The sequence below is a fragment of the Petromyzon marinus genome (assembly GCF_048934315.1).
Source record: "Petromyzon marinus isolate PM22_M1 ecotype Great Lakes invasive population chromosome 84 unlocalized genomic scaffold, UKy_Petmar_22M1.pri1.0 chr84_unloc.1, whole genome shotgun sequence".
Taxonomy (NCBI): Eukaryota; Metazoa; Chordata; class Hyperoartia; order Petromyzontiformes; family Petromyzontidae; genus Petromyzon; species Petromyzon marinus.
Window position 1 is genome coordinate 1,003,815 of NW_027422638.1, and position 22,956 is coordinate 1,026,770.

Genomic DNA, 22,956 nt, shown 5'->3' on the forward strand with positions numbered 1-22,956 from the left:
TCCACTCACCCATCCACTCACCCACTCAACCATCTACTCACCCACTCACCCACCAACCCACCCATCCATCCACTCACCCACCCACTCACCCACCAACCCACTCACCCATCCACTCACCCATCCACTCACCCACTCAACCATCTACTCACCCACTCACCCACCCGCCCACTCAACCATCTACTCACCCACCCACTCACCCACCAACCCACCCATCCATCCACTCACCCACCCACTCACTCACTCACCCACCCACTCACCCACCCACTCACTCACCCGCCCACTCACTCACCCATCCACTCACCCACCCACTCACCCACCCACTCACTCACCCACCCACTCACCCACCCACTGACCAACCCACTCACCCACCCACCCACCTGGGCCCCGTGTAGCCGGGCGGGCAGTGTGGGCAGGTGCCGTCCTCGGGGTGGCAGGCGGTGTCCGGGTGGCACACGGGGCAGGGGTGGGCGCAGCCCTCGCCAAACCAGCCGGTGGCACAGCGCTCCACACATCGCTCGCCCCGCCAGCCCGGCACACAGGCGTCACACAGACCCCGCTGGGCGTCGCACGGCGCGGCACGCTTGCAGCGCCCGCACCTACGGGCGTCACACACACACACACAGGCGTCACACACACACATCACACATACAGGCGTCACACACACACACACAGGTGTTACACACACACACAGGTGTCACACACACACACACAGGTGTCACACACACACACAGGTGTCACACACACACAGGTGTCACACACACAGGCGTCACACACACACACAGAGAGGCGTCACACACACACACACAGGCGTCACACACACACACACAGGTGTCACACACACACACACAGGCGTCACACACACACACAGGCGTCACACACACACACAGAGAGGCGTCACACACACACACACAGAGAGGCGTCACACACACACACAGGTGTCACACACACACACACAGGCGTCACACAGACACACACACGTGTCACACACACACAGGCGTCACACACACAGGTGTCACACACACACATCACACATACAGGCGTCACACACACACACAGGCGTCACACACACACAGACACACAGGCGTCACACACACACACACAGGCGTCACACACACACACAGGTGTCACACACACACAGAGTTGTGACACACACAGGTGTCACACACACACACACACACAGGTGTCACACACACACACACACACAGGCATCACACACACACACACAGGCGTCACACACACACACAGGCATCACACAGACCCCGCTGGGCGTCGCACGGCGCGGCATGCTTGCAGCGCCCGCACCTACGGGCGTCACACACACACACAGGCGTCACACACACACACACACAAAGGCGTCACACACACACACAGGCGTCACACACACACACAGGCGTCACACACACACACACACAAAGGCGTCACACACACACACAGGCGTCACACACACACACAGGCGTCACACACACACACACACAAAGGCGTCACACACACACACAGGCGTCACACACACACACACAGAGAGGCGTCACACACACACAGGCGTCACACACACACAGGCGTCACACACACACACACAGGTGTCACACACACACAGGTGTCACACACACACATCACACATACAGGCGTCACACACACACACAAAGGCGTCACACACACACACAGACAGGCATCACACACACACACAGGCGTCACACACACACACAGGCGTCACACAGACCCCGCTGGGCGTCGCACGGCGCGGCACGCTTGCAGCGCCCGCACCTACGGGCGTCACACACACACACAGGCGTCACACACACACACACACACAGGCGTCACACACACACACAGAGAGGCGTCACACACACACAGAGAGGCGTCACACACACACACACAGGCGTCACACACACACACAGGTGTCACACGCGCACACACACAGGTGTCACACACACACAGGTGTCACACACACACACACGTGTCACACACACACACAGGCGTCATACACACACACACAGGCGTCACACACACACACAGGTGTCACACACACACAGGCGTCACACACACACACACACAGGTGTCACACACACACACAGGCGTCACACACACACACAGGCGTCACACACACACACACAGGTGTCACACACACACACACACAGGCGTCACACACACACACACACAGGTGTCACACACACACAGGCGTCACACACACACACAGGCGTCACACACACACACAGGCATCACACACACACACAGGCGTCACACACACACACAGGCGTCACACACACACACAGGCGTCACACACACACACAGGCGTCACACACACACACACAGGCGTCACACACACACACACACAGGCGTCACACAAACACACAGGCGTCTCACACACACACACACAGGTGTCACACACACACACAGGCGTCACACACACACACAGGCGTCTCACACACACACAGGCGTCACACACACACACAGGCATCACACACACACTCACACAGGCGTCACACACACTCACACAGGCGTCACACACACTCACACAGGCATCACACACACACACACACAGGCATCACACACACACACAGGCATCACACACACACACACAGGCATCACACACACACTCACACAGGCGTCACACACACTCACACAGGCGTCACACACACTCACACAGGCGTCACACACACAGGCATCACACACACACAGGCTTCACACACACACACAGGTGTGACACACACACACAGGCGTCTCACACACACACAGGCGTCACACACACACACAGGCGTCACACACACACACACAGGCGTCACACAAATACACAGGCGTCACACACACACAGGCGTCACACACACACAGGCGTCACACACACACACAGGCGTCTCACACACACAGGCGTCACACACACACACACACAGGCATCACCCACACACACAGGCATCACACACACACACAGGCATCACACACACTCACACAGGCATCACACACACAGGCATCACACACGCACAAGCGTCACACACACACAGGCATCACACACACACAGGCATCACACACACACACAGGTGTCACACAGACACACAGGCGTCACACACCCACAGGCGTCACACACACACACAGGCGTCACACACACACAGGCGTCTCACACACACAGGCGTCTCACACACACAGGTGTCACACACACACACAGGCATCACACACACACACAGGCATCACACACACACACAGGCATCACACACACTCACACAGGCGTCACACACACAGTCATCACACACACAGGCGTCAAACACACAGGCATCACACACGCACACAGGCATCACACACACAGGCATCACACACAGGCATCACACACACACACACAGGTGTGACACACACACACACACACAGGCGTCTCACACACACACAGGCATCACACACACACACACAGGCGTCACACACACACACAGGCGTCACACACACACAGGCGTCACACACACAGGCGTCCATCACACACACAGGCGTCACACACACACAGGCGTCACACACACACACAGGCGTCACACACACACACAGGCATCTCACACACACACAGGTGTCACACACACACAGGTGTCACACACACACAGGCATCACACACACACAGGCATCACACATACACAGGTGTCACACACACATACAGGCGTCTCACACACACACACAGGCGTCACACACACACACAGGCATCACACACACACACAGGCGTCACACATACACACAGGTGTCACACACACAAGCGTCTCACACACACACAGGTGTCACACACACAGGCGTCACACACACACACAGGTGTCACACACACACACAGGTGTCACACACACACACAGGTGTCACACACACAGGCGTCTCACACACACAGGTGTCACACACACACAGGCATCACACGGATGCTCACCCACCACTCCGCCAGCGCGCTACCTGTTGGCACGCTGGTATCTCACTGGTACTCTCAGGGACCCCCAGGTCCCCCCTGTGACCCACCTCCCCCTGGTAGCGCGCTACCTGTTGGCACGCTGGTATCTCACTGGTACTCTCAGGGACCCCCAGGTCCCCCCTGTGACCCACCTCCCCCTGGTAGCGCACTACCTGTTGGCACGCTGGTACCCCCAGGTAGCCCCCAGGCACCCCCAGGAACCTGCGGGTACCCCCATAAACCCCCCCTCTCTCTCCGATAGCGCGCTACCTGTGAGCAAGCTGGTACCCTCAGATATCCCCCCTCTCTCTCTCCACTAGTGCACTACCTGTGAGCACGCTGGTACCCTCAGATATCCCCCCTCTCTCTCTCCACTAGTGCACTACCTGTGAGCACGCTGGTACCCTCAGAGATCCCCCCTCTCTCTCTCTCCACTAGTGCACTACCTGTGAGCACGCTGGTACCCTCAGATATCCCCCTCTCTCTCTCCGCTAGCGCGCTACCTGTGAGCAAGCTGGTACCCTCAGATATCCCCCCTCTCTCTCTCTCCACTAGTGCACTACCTGTGAGCACGCTGGTACCCTCAGATACCCCCCCTCTCTCTCTCCACTAGTGCACTACCTGTTGGCACGCTGGTACCCTCAGATATCCCCCCTCTCTCTCTCCGCTAGTGCACTACCTGTGAGCACGCTGGTACCCTCAGATATCCCCCCCCTCTCTCTCCACTAGTGCACTACCTGTGAGCACGCTGGTACCCTCAGATATCCCCCCTCTCTCTCTCTCCACTAGTGCACTACCTGTGAGCACGCTGGTACCCTCAGATATCCCCCCCCTCTCTCTCTACTAGTGCACTACCTGTGAGCAATCTGGTACCCCCAGATATCCCCCCTCTCTCTCTCTCCACTAGCGCTACCTGTGAGCACGCTGGTACCCTCAGATATCCCCTCTCTCTCTCCACTAGCGCTACCTGTGAGCACGCTGGTACCCTCAGATATCCCCCCCTCTCTCTCTCTCCGCTAGTGCACTACCTGTAGGCACGCTGGTACCTTCAGATATCCCCCCTCTCTCTCTCTCTCCGCTAGTGCACTACCTGTGAGCACGCTGGTACCCTCAGATATCCCCCCCCCCCTCTCTCTCCACTAGCGCTACCTGTGGGCACGCTGGTACCCTCAGATATCCCCCCTCTCTCTCTCCACTAGCGCACTACCCGTGAGCAGGCTGGTACCCTCAGATATCCCCTCTCTCTCTCCACTAGTGCACTAACTGTGAGCAAGCTGGTACCCTCAGATATCCCCCCTCTCTCTCTTCACTAGTGCACTACCTGTGGGCACGCTGGTACCCTCAGATATCCCCCCTCTCTCTCTCTCCACTAGTGCACTACCTGTGAGCACGCTGGTACCCCCAGATATCCCCTCTCTCCGCTAGTGCGCTACCTGTGAGCACGCTGGTACCCTCAGATATCCCCCCCTCTCTCTCCACTAGCGCGATACCTGTGAGCACGCTGGTACCCTCAGATATCCCCCCCTCTCTCTCTCCGCTAGTGCACTACCTGTGGGCACGCTGGTACCCTCAGATATCCCCTCTCTCTCTCTCTCCACTAGTGCACTACCTGTAGGCACGCTGGTACCCTCAGATATCCCCCCTCTCTCTCCACTAGCGCACTGTGAGCACGCTGGTACCCTCAGATATCCCCCCCCTCTCTCTCCGCTAGTGCACTACCTGTGAGCACGCTGGTACCCTCAGATATCCCCCCTCTCTCTCTCCGCTAGTGCACTGTGAGCACGCTGGTACCCTCAGATATCCCCCCTCTCTCTCCGCTAGTGCACTACCTGTGGGTACGCTGGTACCCTCAGATATCCCCCCTCTCTCTATCCACTAGTGCACTACCTGTGGGTACGCTGGTACCCTCAGATATCCCCCTCTCTCTCTCCACTAGTGCACTACCTGTGAGCACGCTGGTACCCTCAGATATCCCCTCTCTCTCTCTCTCCACTAGCACTACCTGTGGGTACGCTGGTACCCTCAGATATCCCCCCTCTCTCTCTCCACTAGTGCACTACCTGTGAGCACGCTGGTACCCTCAGATATCCCCCCTCTCTCTCCACTAGTGCACTACCTGTAGGCACGCTGGTACCCACAGATATCCCCCCTCTCTCTCTCTCCGCTAGTGCACTACCTGTGAGCAAGCTGGTACCCTCAGATATCCCCCCTCTCTCTCTCTCCACTAGTGCACTACCTGTTGGCACGCTGGTACCCTCAGATATCCCCCCCCTCTCTCTCCACTAGTGCACTACCTGTGAGCACGCTGGTACCCTCAGATATCCCCCCTCTCTCTCTCCGCTAGTGCACTACCTGTGAGCACGCTGGTACCCTCAGATATCCCCCCCCTCTCTCTCTCCACTAGCGCACTACCCGTGGGCACGCTGGTACCCTCAGATATCCCCCCTCTCTCTCCGCTATTGCACTACCTGTGAGCACGCTGGTACCCCCAGATATCCCCCCTCTCTCTCTCCGCCAGTGCACTACCTGTGAGCACGCTGCTACCCTCAGATATCCCCCCTCTCTCTCTCCACTAGTGCACTACCTGTGAGCACGCTGGTACCCTCAGATATCCCCTCCCCTCTCTCTCTCCACTAGTGCACTACCTGTGAGCACGCTGGTACCCTCAGATATCCCCCCCTCTCTCTCTCTCCGCTAGTGCACTACCTGTGAGCACGCTGGTACCCTCAGATATCCCCCCTCTCTCTCTCCACTAGTGCACTACCTGTGAGCAAGCTGGTACCCTCAGATACCCCCCCCCCCCTCTCTCTCCACTAGTGCACTACCTGTGAGCATGCTGGTACCCTCAGATATCCCCCCTCTCTCTCTCTCCACTAGTGCACTATCTATGGGCACGCTGGTACCCTCAGATATCCCCCCTCTCTCTCTCCGCTAGTGCACTACCTGTGAGCAAGCTGGTACCCTCAGATATCCCCCCTCTCTCTCTCTCCGCTAGCGCACTACCTGTGAGCACACTGGTACCCTCAGATATCCCCCCTCTCTCTCTCTCTCTCTCCACTAGCACACTATCTATGGGCACGCTGGTACCCTCAGATATCCCCCCTCTCTCTCTCTCTCTCCGCTAGTGCACTACCTGTGAGCACGCTGGTACCCTCAGATATCCCCCCTCTCTCTCTCTCCACTAGTGCACTACCTGTAGGCAAAGCTGGTACCCTCAGATATCCCCCCTCTCTCTCTCTCCGCTAGCGCACTACCTGTGAGCACACTGGTACCCTCAGATATCCCCCCTCTCTCTCTCTCTCTCCACTAGCACACTATCTATGGGCACGCTGGTACCCTCAGATATCCCCCCTCTCTCTCTCCGCTAGTGCACTAGCTGTGAGCACGCTGGTACCCTCAGATATCCCCCCCTCTCTCTCCACTAGTGCACTACCCGTGGGCACGCTGGTACCCTCAGATATCCCCCCCCTCTCTCTCTCCACTAGCGCTACCTGTGAGCACGCTGGTACCCTCAGATACCCCCCTCTCTCTCTCCACTAGTGCACTACCTGTAGGCACGCTGGTACCCTCAGATATCCCCCCTCTCTCTCTCCACTAGTGCACTACCTGTAGGCACGCTGGTACCCTCAGAAATCCCCCCCTCTCTCTCTCCACTAGTGCACTACCTGTGAGCACGCTGGTACCCTCAGATATCCCCTCTCTCTCTCCACTAGCGCTACCTGTGAGCACGCTGGTACCCCCAGAAAACCCCCCTCTCTCCGCTAGTGCACTACCTGTGAGTACGCTGGTACCCTCAGATATCCCCCCTCTCTCTCCGCTAGTGCACTACCTGTGAGCACGCTGGTACCCTCAGATATCCCCCCTCTCACTCTCTGCTAGTGCACTACCTGTGAGCACGCTGGTACCCTCAGATATCCCCCCTCTCTCTCTCTCCGCTAGTGCACTACCTGTGAACACGCTGGTACCCCCAGAAAACCCCCCTCTCTCCGCTAGTGCACTAGCTGTGAGCACGCTGGTACCCTCAGAAATCCCCTCTCTCTCTCTCCGCTAGTGCACTACCTGTGAGTACGCTGGTACCCTCAGATATCCCCCCTCTCTCTCTCCACTAGTGCACTACCTGTGAGCACCCTGGTACCCTCAGATATCCGCCCTCTCTCTCTCCACTAGTGCACTAACTGTGGGCACGCTGGTACCCTCAGATATCCCCCCCTCTCTCTCCACTAGCGCACTACCTGTGAGCACGCTGGTACCCTCAGAAATCCCCTCTCTCTCTCTCCGCTAGTGCACTACCTGTGAGTACGCTGGTACCCTCAGATATCCCCCCTCTCTCTCTCCACTAGTGCACTACCTGTGGGCACGCTGGTACCCTCAGATATCCCCCCTCTCTCTCTCCACTAGTGCACTACCTGTGAGCACGCTGGTACCCCCAGAAAACCCCCCTTCTCTCTCTCTCTCCGCTAGTGCACTAGCTGTGAGCACACTGGTACCCTCAGATATCCCCCCTCTCTCTCTCCACTAGCACACTATCTATGGGCACGCTGGTACCCTCAGATATCCCCCCTCTCTCTCTCCACTAGTGCACTACCTGTGAGCACGCTGGTACCCTCAGATATCCCCCCTCTCTCTCCCCGCTAGTGCACTACCTGTGAGCACGCTGGTACCCTCAGATATCCCCCCTCTCTCTCTCTCTCTCCACTAGCACACTATCTATGGGCACGCTAGTACCCTCAGATATCCCCCCTCTCTCTCTCTCTCTCTCCACTAGCACACTATCTATGGGCACGCTGGTACCCTCAGATATCCCCCCTCTCTCTCTCTCCACTAGCACACTATCTATGGGCACACTGGTACCCTCAGATATCCCCTCTCTCTCTCTCTCTCTCCACTAGCACACTATCTATGGGCACGCTGGTACCCTCAGATATCCCCCCTCTCTCTCTCCACTAGTGCACTACCTGTGAGCACCCTGGTACCCTCAGATATCCCCCCTCTCTCTCTCCACTAGTGCACTACCTGTGGGCACGCTGGTACCCTCAGATATCCCCCCTCTCTCTCTCTCTCTCCACTAGCACACTATCTATGGGCACGCTAGTACCCTCAGATATCCCCCCTCTCTCTCTCTCTCTCTCCACTAGCACACTATCTATGGGCACGCTGGTACCCTCAGATATCCCCCCTCTCTCTCTCTCCACTAGCACACTATCTATGGGCACACTGGTACCCTCAGATATCCCCTCTCTCTCTCTCTCTCTCCACTAGCACACTATCTATGGGCACGCTGGTACCCTCAGATATCCCCCCTCTCTCTCTCCACTAGTGCACTACCTGTGAGCACCCTGGTACCCTCAGATATCCCCCCTCTCTCTCTCCACTAGTGCACTACCTGTGGGCACGCTGGTACCCTCAGATATCCCCCCTCTCTCTCTCCACTAGTGCACTACCTATGGGCACGCTGGTACCCCCAGAAAACCCCTCTCTCTCCACTAGTGCACTACCTATGGGCACGCTGGTACCCCCAGAAAACCCCTCTCTCTCCACTAGTGCACTACCTGTGAGCACACTGGTACCCTCAGATATCCCCCCCCCTCTCTCTCTCTCCCCGCCGGCGCGCTACCTGTGGGCACACTGGTATCCGTAGAGGCCGGCGGGGCACGCCTCGGCGCAGTAGCGGCCCCGGTGTCCCGGGCGGCACACGCACGAGCCGTTGAGCGTCACGCACCGCTCCGTGGCGGCGGGGCGGCAGGCGCAGCGATGCTCGCACCGGGCCCCCCACAGGCCCTCGCGGCAAGCGCAGCGACCTGCGGCGGGGGTGGGGGGTGGGTAGGGGAGAGGGAAAGAACCCCCCCCCCCCCTTGCCGTGCTAATTGGGTCCTCTGGTAGTTTCAGGTTTCATTTATTGGGATTTACCACCCCCGTGAGCCGTCCGGCTCTTGATTTGGGTGCAACCGCCAACAAACATTGAAATAAATACCCTTGGCTCTTTCGGTAAAGTCACCACCACGTAGAAGGGGAAACAATAAAATATATATAAAAAATGAAATTATTGTAAGACAATAAAATTATTATTCTTGGTTTTTTCGGTAAAGTCACCACGTAGAAGGGAAACAATAAAATAATGAAATAAATATAAAACAATGAAATTCTCACGACGTTTCGACTGCAACACACAAGCAGCAATCATCATCAGGATTCATGTCTGCATTAACCACAATACCTGCAGTCAAAATGCAAACAAAAACATACCATGATAATATACATGATGCATTGCCCTTGAAACTGATTGGTCCACATCAAGGGACGGCTTTCTTTCGACCCAATTGGTGCTCGACCAGATGACGCCCAACGGCGTACAGCTCAAAGACGACGCCACTATCAAAGTAACGAGGGCTCGGGGTGAACATCTACATCATTAGACCTCCTTTGCCAGCACCAAAATGTGGTTAATGCAGACATGAATTAACCATAGCCCCTACGATCACTGTTACATTGCATTTATGGCTTTATTCTGGGTGATTTCGAAAAGTTTTTTCGTTTTGTTTGGGCCATGGTTTGTTTGTTGCAGTACGGAGTTAGACTGATGGCCTTCATCTAAGTTGTCTTGTGGTTGTTGTTGTTGATGTTTGACTTTTTTGCACACAGCGTTTGGTGGTGTAACGGTGGCTTTTTTCAGGAAAATTTTGCTGTTTTTTTTTCCCCATGGATTTTCTGTTTGCGCAAAGTCAACCGCAGTCACTTTAAGGTGTTTTTATTGTTCGTGTTTCTGTTTGCTGTTTGTTGCGGCTGCACCCGATTCAAGCGCCGAATGGCTCACAGGGCTATACCAAATTAATTAAACTGAAAACTGAAAGCAATCGAGCGAGCGAGCGAGCGAGCGGCTACAAAGGCCGGCACGGCACGCGAGGGGGTGGGTGGCCGGCACGACGCCCGGCCGCCTTTGTCTCTCCCCAGTGCTAGCGATGTTTACGACACCACCACCGCTCCCCACACACACACGCGCACAGTGTCACACACACAGCGTCGCACGCACACACACATACACAGCGTCACGCACACAGCCTCACACACACGCACAGCGTCACACACACACATGCACAGCGCCACATACACAGCGTTACACACACACACGCACAGCGTCACACGCACAGCGTCACACGCACAGCGTCACACACACAGCGTCACACACAGTGTCATGCACGCACACACACAGCGTCGCACACACAGCGTCACACACACACGCACAGCGTCACACACGCACAGCGTCACACACGTACACACAGCGTCACACGCACAGTGTCACACACACACAGCGTCACACACACACAGCATCACACACGTACACACGGCGTCACACACACGTACACACGGCGTCACACGCACACAGGATCACACGCACAGCGTCACACACACAGCGTCACACACGTACGCACAGCGTCACACACGCACACACAGCGTCACACACGTACACACAGCGTCACACGCACAGCGTCACATACACACAGCGTCACACACGTACGCACAGCGTCACACACGCACGCACAGCATCACACACGTGCACACAGCGTCACACACGTACACACAGCGTCACACGCACAGTGTCACACACACACAGCGTCACACACACACAGCGTCACACACGTACACACAGCGTCACACACGTACACACAGCGTCACACACGTCACCCGCACAGCGTCACACACGTCACACGCACATCGTCACACACAACACAGCGTCGCACACACACGCACAGCGTCACACACACAGCGTCGCGCACACACACAGCGTCACACCCACACACGCACAGCGTCACACGCACAGCGTCACACGCACGCACACACAGCGTCACACACACAGCGTCACACACACACAGCGTCACACACACACAGCGTCACACACACACAGCGTCACACACGTACACACAGCGTCACACGTACACTCAGCGTCACACACACACACAGCGTCACACACGTACACACAGCGTCACACGCACACAGTCACACACGTACACACACTGTCACACACACAGCGCGTCACACACAAAGCGCGTCACACACACAGCGTCACACACATACAGCGTCACACACACAGCATCACACACACAGCGTCACACACAGCGTCACACACACAGCGTCACACACGTACACACAGCGTCACACACACAGCGTCACACACACACAGCGTTACACACGTACACACAGCGTCACATATGTACACACAGCGTCACACACACACACACAGCGTCACACACGTACACACAGCGTCACACTCACACACACAGCGTCACACGTACACACAGCGTCACACACGCACAGCGTCACACACACACAGCGTAACACGCACAGCGTCACACACGTACACACAGCGTCACACACGTACACACAGCATCACACACACAGCATCACACACACAGCGTCACACACACACAACGTCACACACGTACACACAGCGTCACACGCACAGCGTCACACACGTACACACAGCGTCACACGCACAGTGTCACACACGCACAGCGTCACACACGTACACACAGCGTCACACATGCACAGCGTCACACACACACAGCGTCACACACGTACACACGGCGTCACACACACAGCGTCACACACACAGCGTTATACACGTACACACAGCGTCACACACGTACACACAGCGTCACACATGTACACACAGCGTCACACACGTACACACAGCATCACACACACAGCGTCACACACACACAACGTCACACACGTACACACAGCGTCACACGCACAGCGTCACACACGTACACACAGCGTCACACGCACAGTGTCACACACGCACAGCGTCACACACGTACACACAGCGTCACACATGCACAGCGTCACACACACACAGCGTCACACACACACAGCGTCACACACGTACACACGGCGTCATACACACAGCGTCACACATGTACGCACAGCGTCACACACGTACACACGGCGTCACACACGTACACACAGCATCACAAACACACAGCGTCTCACACACACACAGCATCACACATACACACAGCGTCACACACGTACACACGGCGTCACACACACAGCGTCACACATGTACGCACAGCGTCACACACGTACACACGGCGTCACACACGTACACACAGCATCACACACACAGTGTCTCACACGCACAGCGTCACACACACGCACGCACGGCGTCACACACACAGCGTTACACACACAGCGTCACACACACGCACAGCGTCACACACAAAGCGCCACACACGTACACACAGCGTCACACACACAGTGTCATACACACAGCATCACACACACACAGCGTCACACACACAGCGTCACACACGTACACACAGCGTCACACACACAGCGTCACACACACACAGCGTCACACACAGCGTCACACACACACAGCGTCACACACACAGCGTCACACACACGCACAGCATCACACACTTACACACAGCGTCACACGCACAGCGTCACACACGTACACACAGCGTCACACACACAGCGTCACACACACACAGCGTCACACACGTACAGACAGCGTCACACACGTACACACAGCGTCACACACGTACACACAGCGTCACACACGTACACACAGCGTCACACACACAGCATCACACTCACGCACAGCGTCACACACGTACACACAGCGTCACACACAGCGTCACACACACAGCGTCACACACGTACACACAGCGTCACACACAGCGTCACACACGTACACACAGCGTCACACACGTACACACAGCGTCACACACACAGCGTCACACACACAGCGTCACACACACACAGCGTCACACACGCACACAGCGTCACACTCACGGCGTCACACACACGGCGTCACACACACGGCGTCACACACACACAGCGTCACACACGCACGCACGGCGTCACACACGCACGCACGGCGTCACACACGCACACACAGCGTCACACACACAGCGTCACACACACACAGCGTCACACACACACAGCGTCACACACACAGCGTCACACGCACACAGCGTCACACACGCACAGCGTCACACATGCACAGCGTCACACATGCACAGCGTCACACACACACACAGCGTCACACACGCACGCACAGCATCACACACGTACACACAGGCACAGCGTCACACACACAGCGTCACACACAGCGTCACACACACGGCGTCACACACACGGCGTCACACACACACGCACAGCATCACACACGCACGCACGGCGTGACACACACGCACACACAGCGTCACACACACACAGCGTCACACACGTACACACAGCGTCACACACACAGCGTCACACACACAGCGTCACACACACAGCGTCACACACGCACGCACAGCGTCACACACAGCGTCACACACGTACACACAGCGTCACACACAGCGTCACACACGTACACACAGCGTCACACACACAGCGTCACACACACAGCGTCACACACGGCGTCACACACACACAGCGTCACACACGCACACACAGCGTCACACACACACACAGCGTAACACTCACGCACAGCGTCACACACACAGCTTCACACACGCACAGCGTCACACACACAGCGTCTCACACACACAGCGTCACGCACGCACAGCGTCACATGCACGCACAGCGTCACACACGTACACACAGCGTCACACACACAGCATCACACACACAGCGTCACACACTCACGCACAGCGTCACACACACACACAGCGTCACACACACACACACACAGCATCACACACACACACGGCGTCACACACACACAGCTTCACACACGCACAGCGCCACACACGCACGCACGGCGTGACACACACGCACACACAGCGTCACACACACGGCGTCACACACACGCACAGCGTCACACACACAGCGTCACGCACGCACGGCGTCACACACACACACGGCGTCACACTCACACACAGCGTCACACACACGGCGTCACACACACACACACACGCATGGCGTCACACACACTCACACGCACAGCGTCACACTCACGCACAGCGTCACACACAGCGTCACAGCACGCTCGCTCACCGTTTGCCGGGTTGCAGGGGGAGCCCCCCCCACAGTGGCAGCGAGCGCTGCAGCTGGGCCCCCACCAGCCGGCACTGCACACACAGCGACCCGTCGCCTGCTCGCACAGCACCGCACCGGCACCGCACCGGCAGGTGGCACCGCACGTGGCGCCCCACCTGGGCACGCGCACGGTGGGGGAGGGCGAGGGCACGGCACGCGGTCAGAGAGCACCTCACCACTGGCAGCCCCACCTGGGCAAAGGAATAGGTCACCCGTGTAGCCTCTAGCAGGGCTGCAGGGGGCAAGTGCTGTTAGTAGCGAGTAGCAGCACCTACACACACACACACACAGACAAAGGTCCCCCATGTAGCCTCTAGCAGGGCTGCAGGGGCAAGTGCTGTCAGTAGCTAGCAGCACCTGTGAAGGTAGCCACAGACAAAGGTCCCCCGTGTAGCCTCTAGCAGGGCTGTAGGGGGCAAGTGCTGTCAGTAGCGAGTAGCAGCACCTACACACAGACACAGACAAAGGTCACCCGTGTAGCCTCTCGCAGGGCTGCAGGGGGCAAGTGCTGTTAGTAGCGAGTAGCACCTGTGAAGGTAGACACAGACAAAGGTGCCCCGTGTAGCCTCTAGCAGGGCTGCAGGGGCAAGTGCTGTTAGTAGCGAGCAGCACCTACACACACACACAGACAAAGGCCCCCCGTGTAGCCTCTAGCAGGGCTGCAGGGGGCAAGTGCTGTTAGTAGCGAGTAGCAGCACCTACACACACACAGACAAAGGTCCCCCGTGTAGCCTCTAACAGGGCTGTAGGGGCAAGTGCTGTTAGTAGCGAGCAGCACCTACACACACACAGACAAAGGTCCCCTGTGTAGCCTCTAACAGGCTGCAGGGGCAAGTGCTGTTAGTAGCGAGCAGCACCTACACACACAGACACAGACAAAGGTCCCCCGTGTAGCCTCTAGCAGGGCTGTAGGGGCAAGTGCTGTTAGCGAGCAGCACCTACACACACACACAGACAAAGGTCCCCCGTGTAGCCTCTAGCAGGGCTGCAGGGGGCAAGTGCTGTTAGTAGCGAGCAGCACCTACACACACAAAGACAAAGGTCCCCCGTGTAGCCTCTAATAGGCTGTAGGGGCAAGTGCTGTTAGTAGCGAGCAGCACCTACACACACAGACACAGACAAAGGTCCCCCGTGTAGCCTCTAACAGGGCTGCAGGGGCAAGTGCTGCCAGTAGCTAGCAGCACCTGTGAAGGTAGACACAGACAAAGGTCCCCCGTGTAGCCTCTAGCAGGGCTGTAGGGGGCAAGTGCTGTCAGTAGCGAGTAGCAGCACCTACACACAGACACAGACAAAGGTCCCCCGTGTAGCCTCTAACAGGGCTGTAGGGGCAAGTGCTGTTAGTAGCGAGTAGCAGCAGCTACACACACACACAGGTCCCCCATATAGCCTCTAACAGGCTGTAGGGGCAAGTGCTGTTAGCGAGCAGCACCTATGAAGGTAGACACAAAGGTCCCCCGTGTAGCCTCTAACAGGGCTGTAGGGGCAAGTGCTGTTAGTAGCGAGCAGCACCTACACACACACACAGACAAAGGTCCCCCGTGTAGCCTCTAGCAGACTGTAGGGGCAAGTGCTGTTAGCGAGCAGCACCTACACACACAGACAAAGGTCCCCCGTGTAGCCTCTAACAGGGCTGTAGGGGCAAGTGCTTTTAGTAGCGAGCAGCACCTACACACACAGACAAAGGTCCCCCGTGTAGCCTCTAGCAGACTGTAGGGGCAAGTGCTGTTAGCGAGCAGCACCTGTGAAGGTAGACACAGACAAAGGTCCCCCGTGTAGCCTGTAACAGGGCTGTAGGGGCAAGTGCTGTTAGCGAGCACCTATCAAGAGGGGGTGGGTGGCCACCACCACACCCGGCCGCCTTTGTCTCCCCATTGCTAGCGATGTTTACTACACAGCGCACCAGGTACTCATTTGCGACTAAGTCGACCTAAGGGAGGACCAAGACCGGTTCAGATAATCGTTACTGATGGACACACACAAACACACACACAGTGTGGGAGCACACACGCATGCATCTCTCCATGTCTCCAACTGTCCCCGTGTCTACCCATGTCTCCCTCTGTCTCTCCCCGTGTCTCCGTGTCTCCCCGTGTTGCCCCATGTCTCTCTCTGTCTCTCCCCGTGTCTCCGTGTGTCTCTGTGTATCTCTGTGTCTCCCCGTGTCTCCCCGTGTCTCCCCGTGTCTCCCCATGTCTCTCTCTCTGCCTCTCCCCGTGTCTCCCCGTGTCTCCGTGTGTCTCCCCGTGTCTCTGAGTCTCTCCCCGCGTCTCCCCGTTTCTCTCCCCGTGTCTCCGTGCGTCTCCCCGTGTCTCCCCATGTCTCTCTCTCTCTGTCTCTCCCCGTGTCTCCCCGTGTCTCCGTGTGTCTCCCCGTGTCTCTGAGTCTCTCCCCGCGTCTCCCCGTTTCTCTCCCCGTGTCTCCGTGCGTCTCCCCATGTCTCTGTCTCTCATCGTGTCTCCCCGTGTCTCTGTCTCTCATCGTGTCTTCCCGTGTCTCCCTGTAGATCCCTGTGTCTCCCCGTGTCTCCCTCTCTCCCTGTGTCTCCGAGTCTCTCCCCATGTCTCCCCGTGTCTCCCCCCGTGTCCCTCCCCGTGTCCCCGTGTCTCTCCCCGTCTCTCCCCATGTCTCTCCCCGTGTCTCCCCGTGTCTCCCCCTGTGTCCCTCCCCGTGTCCCCGTGTCTCCCCGTGTCTCTCCCTGTCTCTCCCCGTGTCTCTCCCCGTGTCCCCGTGTCTCTCTCCGTCTCTCCCAGTGTCTCTCCCCGTGTCTCTCCATGTCTCCCCTGTCTCCCGTGTGTCTCCCCGTGTCTCTCCCCCCGTGTCTCCCCGTCTCTCCCTGTGTCTCTCCCTGTGTCTCTCCCCGTGTCTCTCCCCCCGTGTCTCTCCCCCCGTGTCTCTCCCCGTGTCTCCCCCCGTGTCCCCGTGTCTCTCCCCGTGTCTCCCCCTGTCTCCCCCCGTGTCTCCCCCCGTGTCTCCCCCCGTGTCTCTCCCCGTGTCTCTCCCCCCGTGTCTCCCCCCGTGTCTCCCCCCGTGTCTCTCCCCGTGTCTCCCCGTGTCTCCCCGTGTCTCTCCCCCCGTGTCTCTCCCCCCGTGTCTCTCCCCCCGTGTCTCTCCCTCCCCGTGCCCCTCCCTCACCAGCCGTGGTGACAGCTGCAGGCTCCGGTGGCCGCGTCGCAGACTCCGAAGCTACAGGCGCAGCCTCCTGGCAGCGCTCTCCCCGTGTCTCTCCCCGTGTCTCCCCCCGTGTCCCTCCCCGTGTCCCTGTGTCTCTCCCCGTGTCTCCCCCTGTCTCTCCCTGTGTCTCCCCGTCTCTCCCCGTCTCTCCCCGTCTCTCCCCATGTCTCTCCCCCCGTGTCTCTCCCCCCGTGTCTCTCCCCGTGTCTCTCCCCCCGTGTCTCTCCCTCCCCGTGCCTCTCCCTCACCAGCCGTGGTGACAGCTGCAGGCTCCGGTGGCCGCGTCGCAGACTCCGAAGTTACAGGCACAGGCCTCCTGGCAGCGCTCTCCCCAGCGTGCGGGTGCGCAGGTGCAGGCTCCCGTGCGAGCGTCACAGGTTCCGTGCGGGTGGCAGAGGCACTGGCGCTTACACTCGGGACCCCAGTACTGGCTGGGGCACTCTGTGGTGGTGGTGGGGGTGGTGAGGGTGGTGGTGGTGGTGGGGGTGGTGAGGGTGGTGGTGGGGGTGGTGGTGAGGGTGGTGGTGGTGGGGGTGGTTGTGGTGATGGTGGGGGTGGTAGTGGTGGTGATAGTGGTGGTGGTGGTGAGGGTGGTGGTGATGGTGGTTGTGGTGGTGGGGGTGGTGGGTGTGGTGGTAGTGATGGTAGCAGTGGTGGTAGTGGTGGTGGTGATGGTGGTTGTGGTGGTGATGGTGGTGGGGGTGGTGGTGGGGGTGGTGGTGGTAGTGGTGGTGATGGTGGTGGTAGTGGTGGTGGTGGTTAGTGGTGGTGATGGTGGTGGGGGTGGTGGTGATGGTGGTTGTGATGGTGGTGATGGTGGTGATGGTGGTGGGGGTGATGGTGGTGGGGGTGGTGGTGGTAGTGGTGGTGATGGTGGTTGTGGTGGTTGTGGTGGAGGTGTGTGTGTGTGTGCACGCGCGCACGGACACAGGGAGAGATGGTCCCGTGACTTCCTCCTCCTGCACCTAGCCTGGCACAGCAGTAAACCCATGGCACCTGCAGGGTCTGTCCCGTGACCTTCTCCTGCACCTAGCCTGGCACAGCAGCCAACCCATGGCACCTGCTGGGTCTGTCCCGTGACCTCCTCCTGCACCTAGCCTGGCACAGCAGTCAACCCATGGCACCTTGGTTTGTCACGTAACCTCCTGTCAGCAGCGAGCCTTCAACACTCCACGTGGCTTCAAAGTGCACCTAGCCTGGCACAGGCACCGTGGTGACGACACCGTCACTTCGTGGTGAATGGCGGCTGTTGTTGTGTCTGTATCTCTGTGCATGAATGTCTAATGTGTGTGTGTGTCACACACTCGTGTATGTCTGTATGTGTCACGTGTGTCTATGTGTGTGTCACACACTCGTGTATGTCTGTGTCTCTGTGTATGAGTGTCTATGTGTGTGTCACACACTCGTGTATGTATGTCTGTATGTGTCACATGAGTGTCTGTGTGTGTCACACACTCATGTATGTCTGTATGTGTCACATGTGTGTGTGTGTGTCACACACTCGTGTATGTCTGTATGTGTCACGTGTGCGTCTGTGTGTGTCACACACTCGTGTATGTCTGTGTCACATGTGTGTCTGTGTGTGTCACACACTCGTGTATGTCTGTATGTGTCACACGTGTGTCTGTGTGTGTCACACACTCGTGTATGTCTGTATGTGTCACATGTGTGTCTGTGTGTGTCACACACTCGTGTATGTCTGTATGTGTCACATGTGTGTCTGTGTGTGTCACACACTCGTGTATGTGTGTCTATATGTATGCGTCACGTGTGTGTGTGTCACACACTCGTGTGTAAGTGTGTCCGTATGTATGTGTCACATGTGTGTATGTGTCACGTGTGTGTATGTGTCACGTGTGTATGTGTCACACACTCCTGTGTGCATGTGTCTGTATGTATGTGTCATATGTGTGTGTGTCACATGTGTGTATGTGTCACACACTCCTGTGTGCGTGTGTCTGTATGTATGTGTCGCGTGTGTGTGGGTGTGTCTGTATGTATGTGTCACGTGTGTGTTTGTGTCTGTATGTATGTGTCACGTGTATGTGTGTGTCACACACTCGCGCGTACGCATGTCTGTGTGTCTGTATGTGTCACGTGTGTGAATGTGTCACACACTCGTGTGTGCGTGTGTCTGTATGTATGTGTCACGTGTGTGTGTGTGTGTGTGTCACACACTCGCGCGTACGTGTGTCTGTATGTATGTGTCACATGTGCATGTGTCTGTATGTATGTGTCACGTGTGTCTATGTGTGTGTCACACACTCGTGTATGTCTGTGTCTCTGTGTACGAGTGTCTATGTGTGTGTCACACACTCGTGTATGTATGCATGTGTCACATGTGTGTCTGTGTGTGTCCCACACTCGTGTATGTCTGTATGTGTCACATGTGTGTGTGTGTGTCACACACTCGTGCATGTCTGTATGTGTCACGTGTGTCTGTGTGTGTCACACACTCGTGTATGTCTGTATGTGTCACGTGTGTGTCTGTGTGTGTCACACACTCGTGTATGTCTGTATGTGTCACGTGTGTGTCTGTGTGTATCACACACTCGTGTATGTCTGTATGTGTCACATGTGTGTCTGTGTGTGTGTCACACACTCGTGTATGTATGTCTATATGTATGTATGTGTCACGTGTATGTGTGTGTCACACACTCGTGTGTGCATGTGTTTGTATGTGTCACGTGTGTCTGTGTGTGTCACACACTCGTGCATGTATGTCTATATGTATGCCTCACGTGTGTGTGTGTCACACACTTGTGTGTCCGTATGTATGTGTCACGTGTGTGTGTGTCACGTGTGTGTGCGTCACGTGTGTATGTGTCACGTGTGTATGTGTCACACACTCGTGTGTGCATGTGTCTGTATGTATGTGTCGCCTGTGTGTGTGTGTGTGTCTGTATGTATGTGCCACGTGTGTGTGTGTGTCACACACTCGCACGTACGTGTGTCTGTATGTATGTGTCACGTGTGTGTGTGTGTCACACACTCGCGCGTACGCGTGTCTGTGTGTCTGTATGTTTCACGTGTGTGTATGTGTCACACACTCGTGTGTGCGTGTGTCTGTATGTATGTGTCACGTGTGTGTGTGTCTGAATGTGTGTCACGTGTGTGTGTGTCACACACTCGCGCGTACGTGTGTCTGTGTGTCTGTATGTGTCACGTGTGTGAATGTGTCACACACTCGTGTGTGCGTGTGTCTGTATGTATGTGCCACGTGTGTGTGTGTGTCTGTATGTATGTGTCACGTGTGTGTGTGTGTCACACACTCGCGCGTACGTGTGTCTGCGTGTCTGTATGTATCACGTGTGTGTATGTGTTACACGCTCGTGTGTGCGTGTGTCTGTATGTATGTGTCACGTGTGTGTGTGTGTCACACACTCGCGCGTACGTGTGTCTGTATGTATGTGTCACGTGTGTGTGTCTGTATGTATGTGTCACGTGTGTGTGTGTGTCACACACTCGCGCGTACGCGTGTCTGCGTGTATGTATGTGTCACGTGTGTGTGTGTGTGTCTGTATGTATGTGTCACGTGTGTGTGTGTGTCACACACTCGTGTGTGCGTGTGTCTGTATGTATGTGTCACGTGTGTGTGTGTCTCTATGTATGTGTCACGTGTGTGTGTGTCACACACTCGCGCGTACGCGTGTCTGCGTGTATGTATGTGTATGTGTCACGTGTGTGTGTGTGTGTCTGTATGTATGTGTCACGTGTGTGTGTGTGTCACACACTCGTGTGTGCGTGTGTCTGTATGTATGTGTCACGTGTGTGTGTGTGTCTGTATGTATGTGTCACGTGTGTGTGTGTGTGTCACACGCTCGCGCGCACGTGTGTCTGTATGTGCCACACGTGTGTGTGTGTGTGTGTCACACGCTCCCGCGTGCGTGTGTCTGTACGTACGAACATACGTGCCACATGCGTGTCTGTGCGTGTCACGCACTTGTGTCACAGTGCGCCCCGAAGTATCCGTGGCGACAGCGACATTCTCCGGGCTTGACGCACACCTCCCCCTGAGCACAGGTGTCATTGCCTGCGCACACCGCTACGCAAAGACAAAGATCCCCCGTGTAGCCTGTCAACAGACTGCTGGGGCAAGTGCTGTGTCACACACGCGTGTGTACGTGTGTCTGTCTGCGTGTGTGTACGTGTGTGTCACGCGCGTGTGTCACACACTCGTGTGTATGTGTGTCTGTCTGTGTGTACGTATCACGTGCGTGTGTCACACACTCGTGTGTGTGTGTGTGTACGTGTCACGTGCGTGTCTGTGTGTGTCACACTCGTGTGTACGTGTGTCTGTGTGTGTGCATGTGTGTGTCACGTGCGTGTGTCACACACTCGTGTGTACGTGTGTCTGTGTGTACATGTCACGTGCGTGTCTGTGTGTCACACACTCGTGTGTACGTGTGTCTGTCTGCGTGTGTGTATGTGTGTGTCACGCGCGTGTGTCACACACTCCTGTGTACGTGTGTCTGTGTCACGTGCGTGTCTGTGTGTGTCACTCACTCGTGTGTACGTGTGTCTGTCTGTGTGTGTGTATGTGTGTGTCAAGTGCGTGTGTCACACACTCGTGTGTACGTGTGTCTGTCTGTGTGTACGGGTCACGTGCGTGTCTGTGTGTGTCACACACTCGTGTGTACGCGTGTCTGTCTGTGTGTGTGTATGTGTGTGTCACGTGTGTGTGTTACTCACTCGTGTGTACGTGTGTCTGTCTGTGTGTATGTGTATATGTGTCACGTGCGTGTGTCACACACTCGTGTGTACGTGTGTCTGTCTGCGTGTGTGTACGTGTCACGTGCGTGTCTGTGCGTGTCTGTGTGTCACACACGCGTGTGTATGTGTGTTTGTCTGCGTGTGTGTAC

At 56.8% G+C, this 22,956-nt stretch overlaps 1 protein-coding gene across 1 annotated transcript in view; it reads right to left on the reverse strand.

Annotated features, from left to right (window-relative positions):
• Positions 1-1,321: 1,321 nt before the first annotated feature.
• LOC142908406 (scavenger receptor class F member 2-like) overlaps positions 1,322-22,956 on the reverse strand; it is a gene marked incomplete at its 5' end in the record, with an annotated part of 29,476 nt that continues 7,841 nt past the window's right edge. Inside the window, 5 exons of the mRNA XM_076059034.1 lie at positions 1,322-1,761; positions 9,507-9,690; positions 14,882-15,039; positions 18,343-18,535; positions 22,038-22,139. Coding sequence (XP_075915149.1) covers positions 1,689-1,761; positions 9,507-9,690; positions 14,882-15,039; positions 18,343-18,535; positions 22,038-22,139 — 710 coding nt within the window. The remainder of the gene's footprint in view (positions 1,762-9,506; positions 9,691-14,881; positions 15,040-18,342; positions 18,536-22,037; positions 22,140-22,956) is intronic.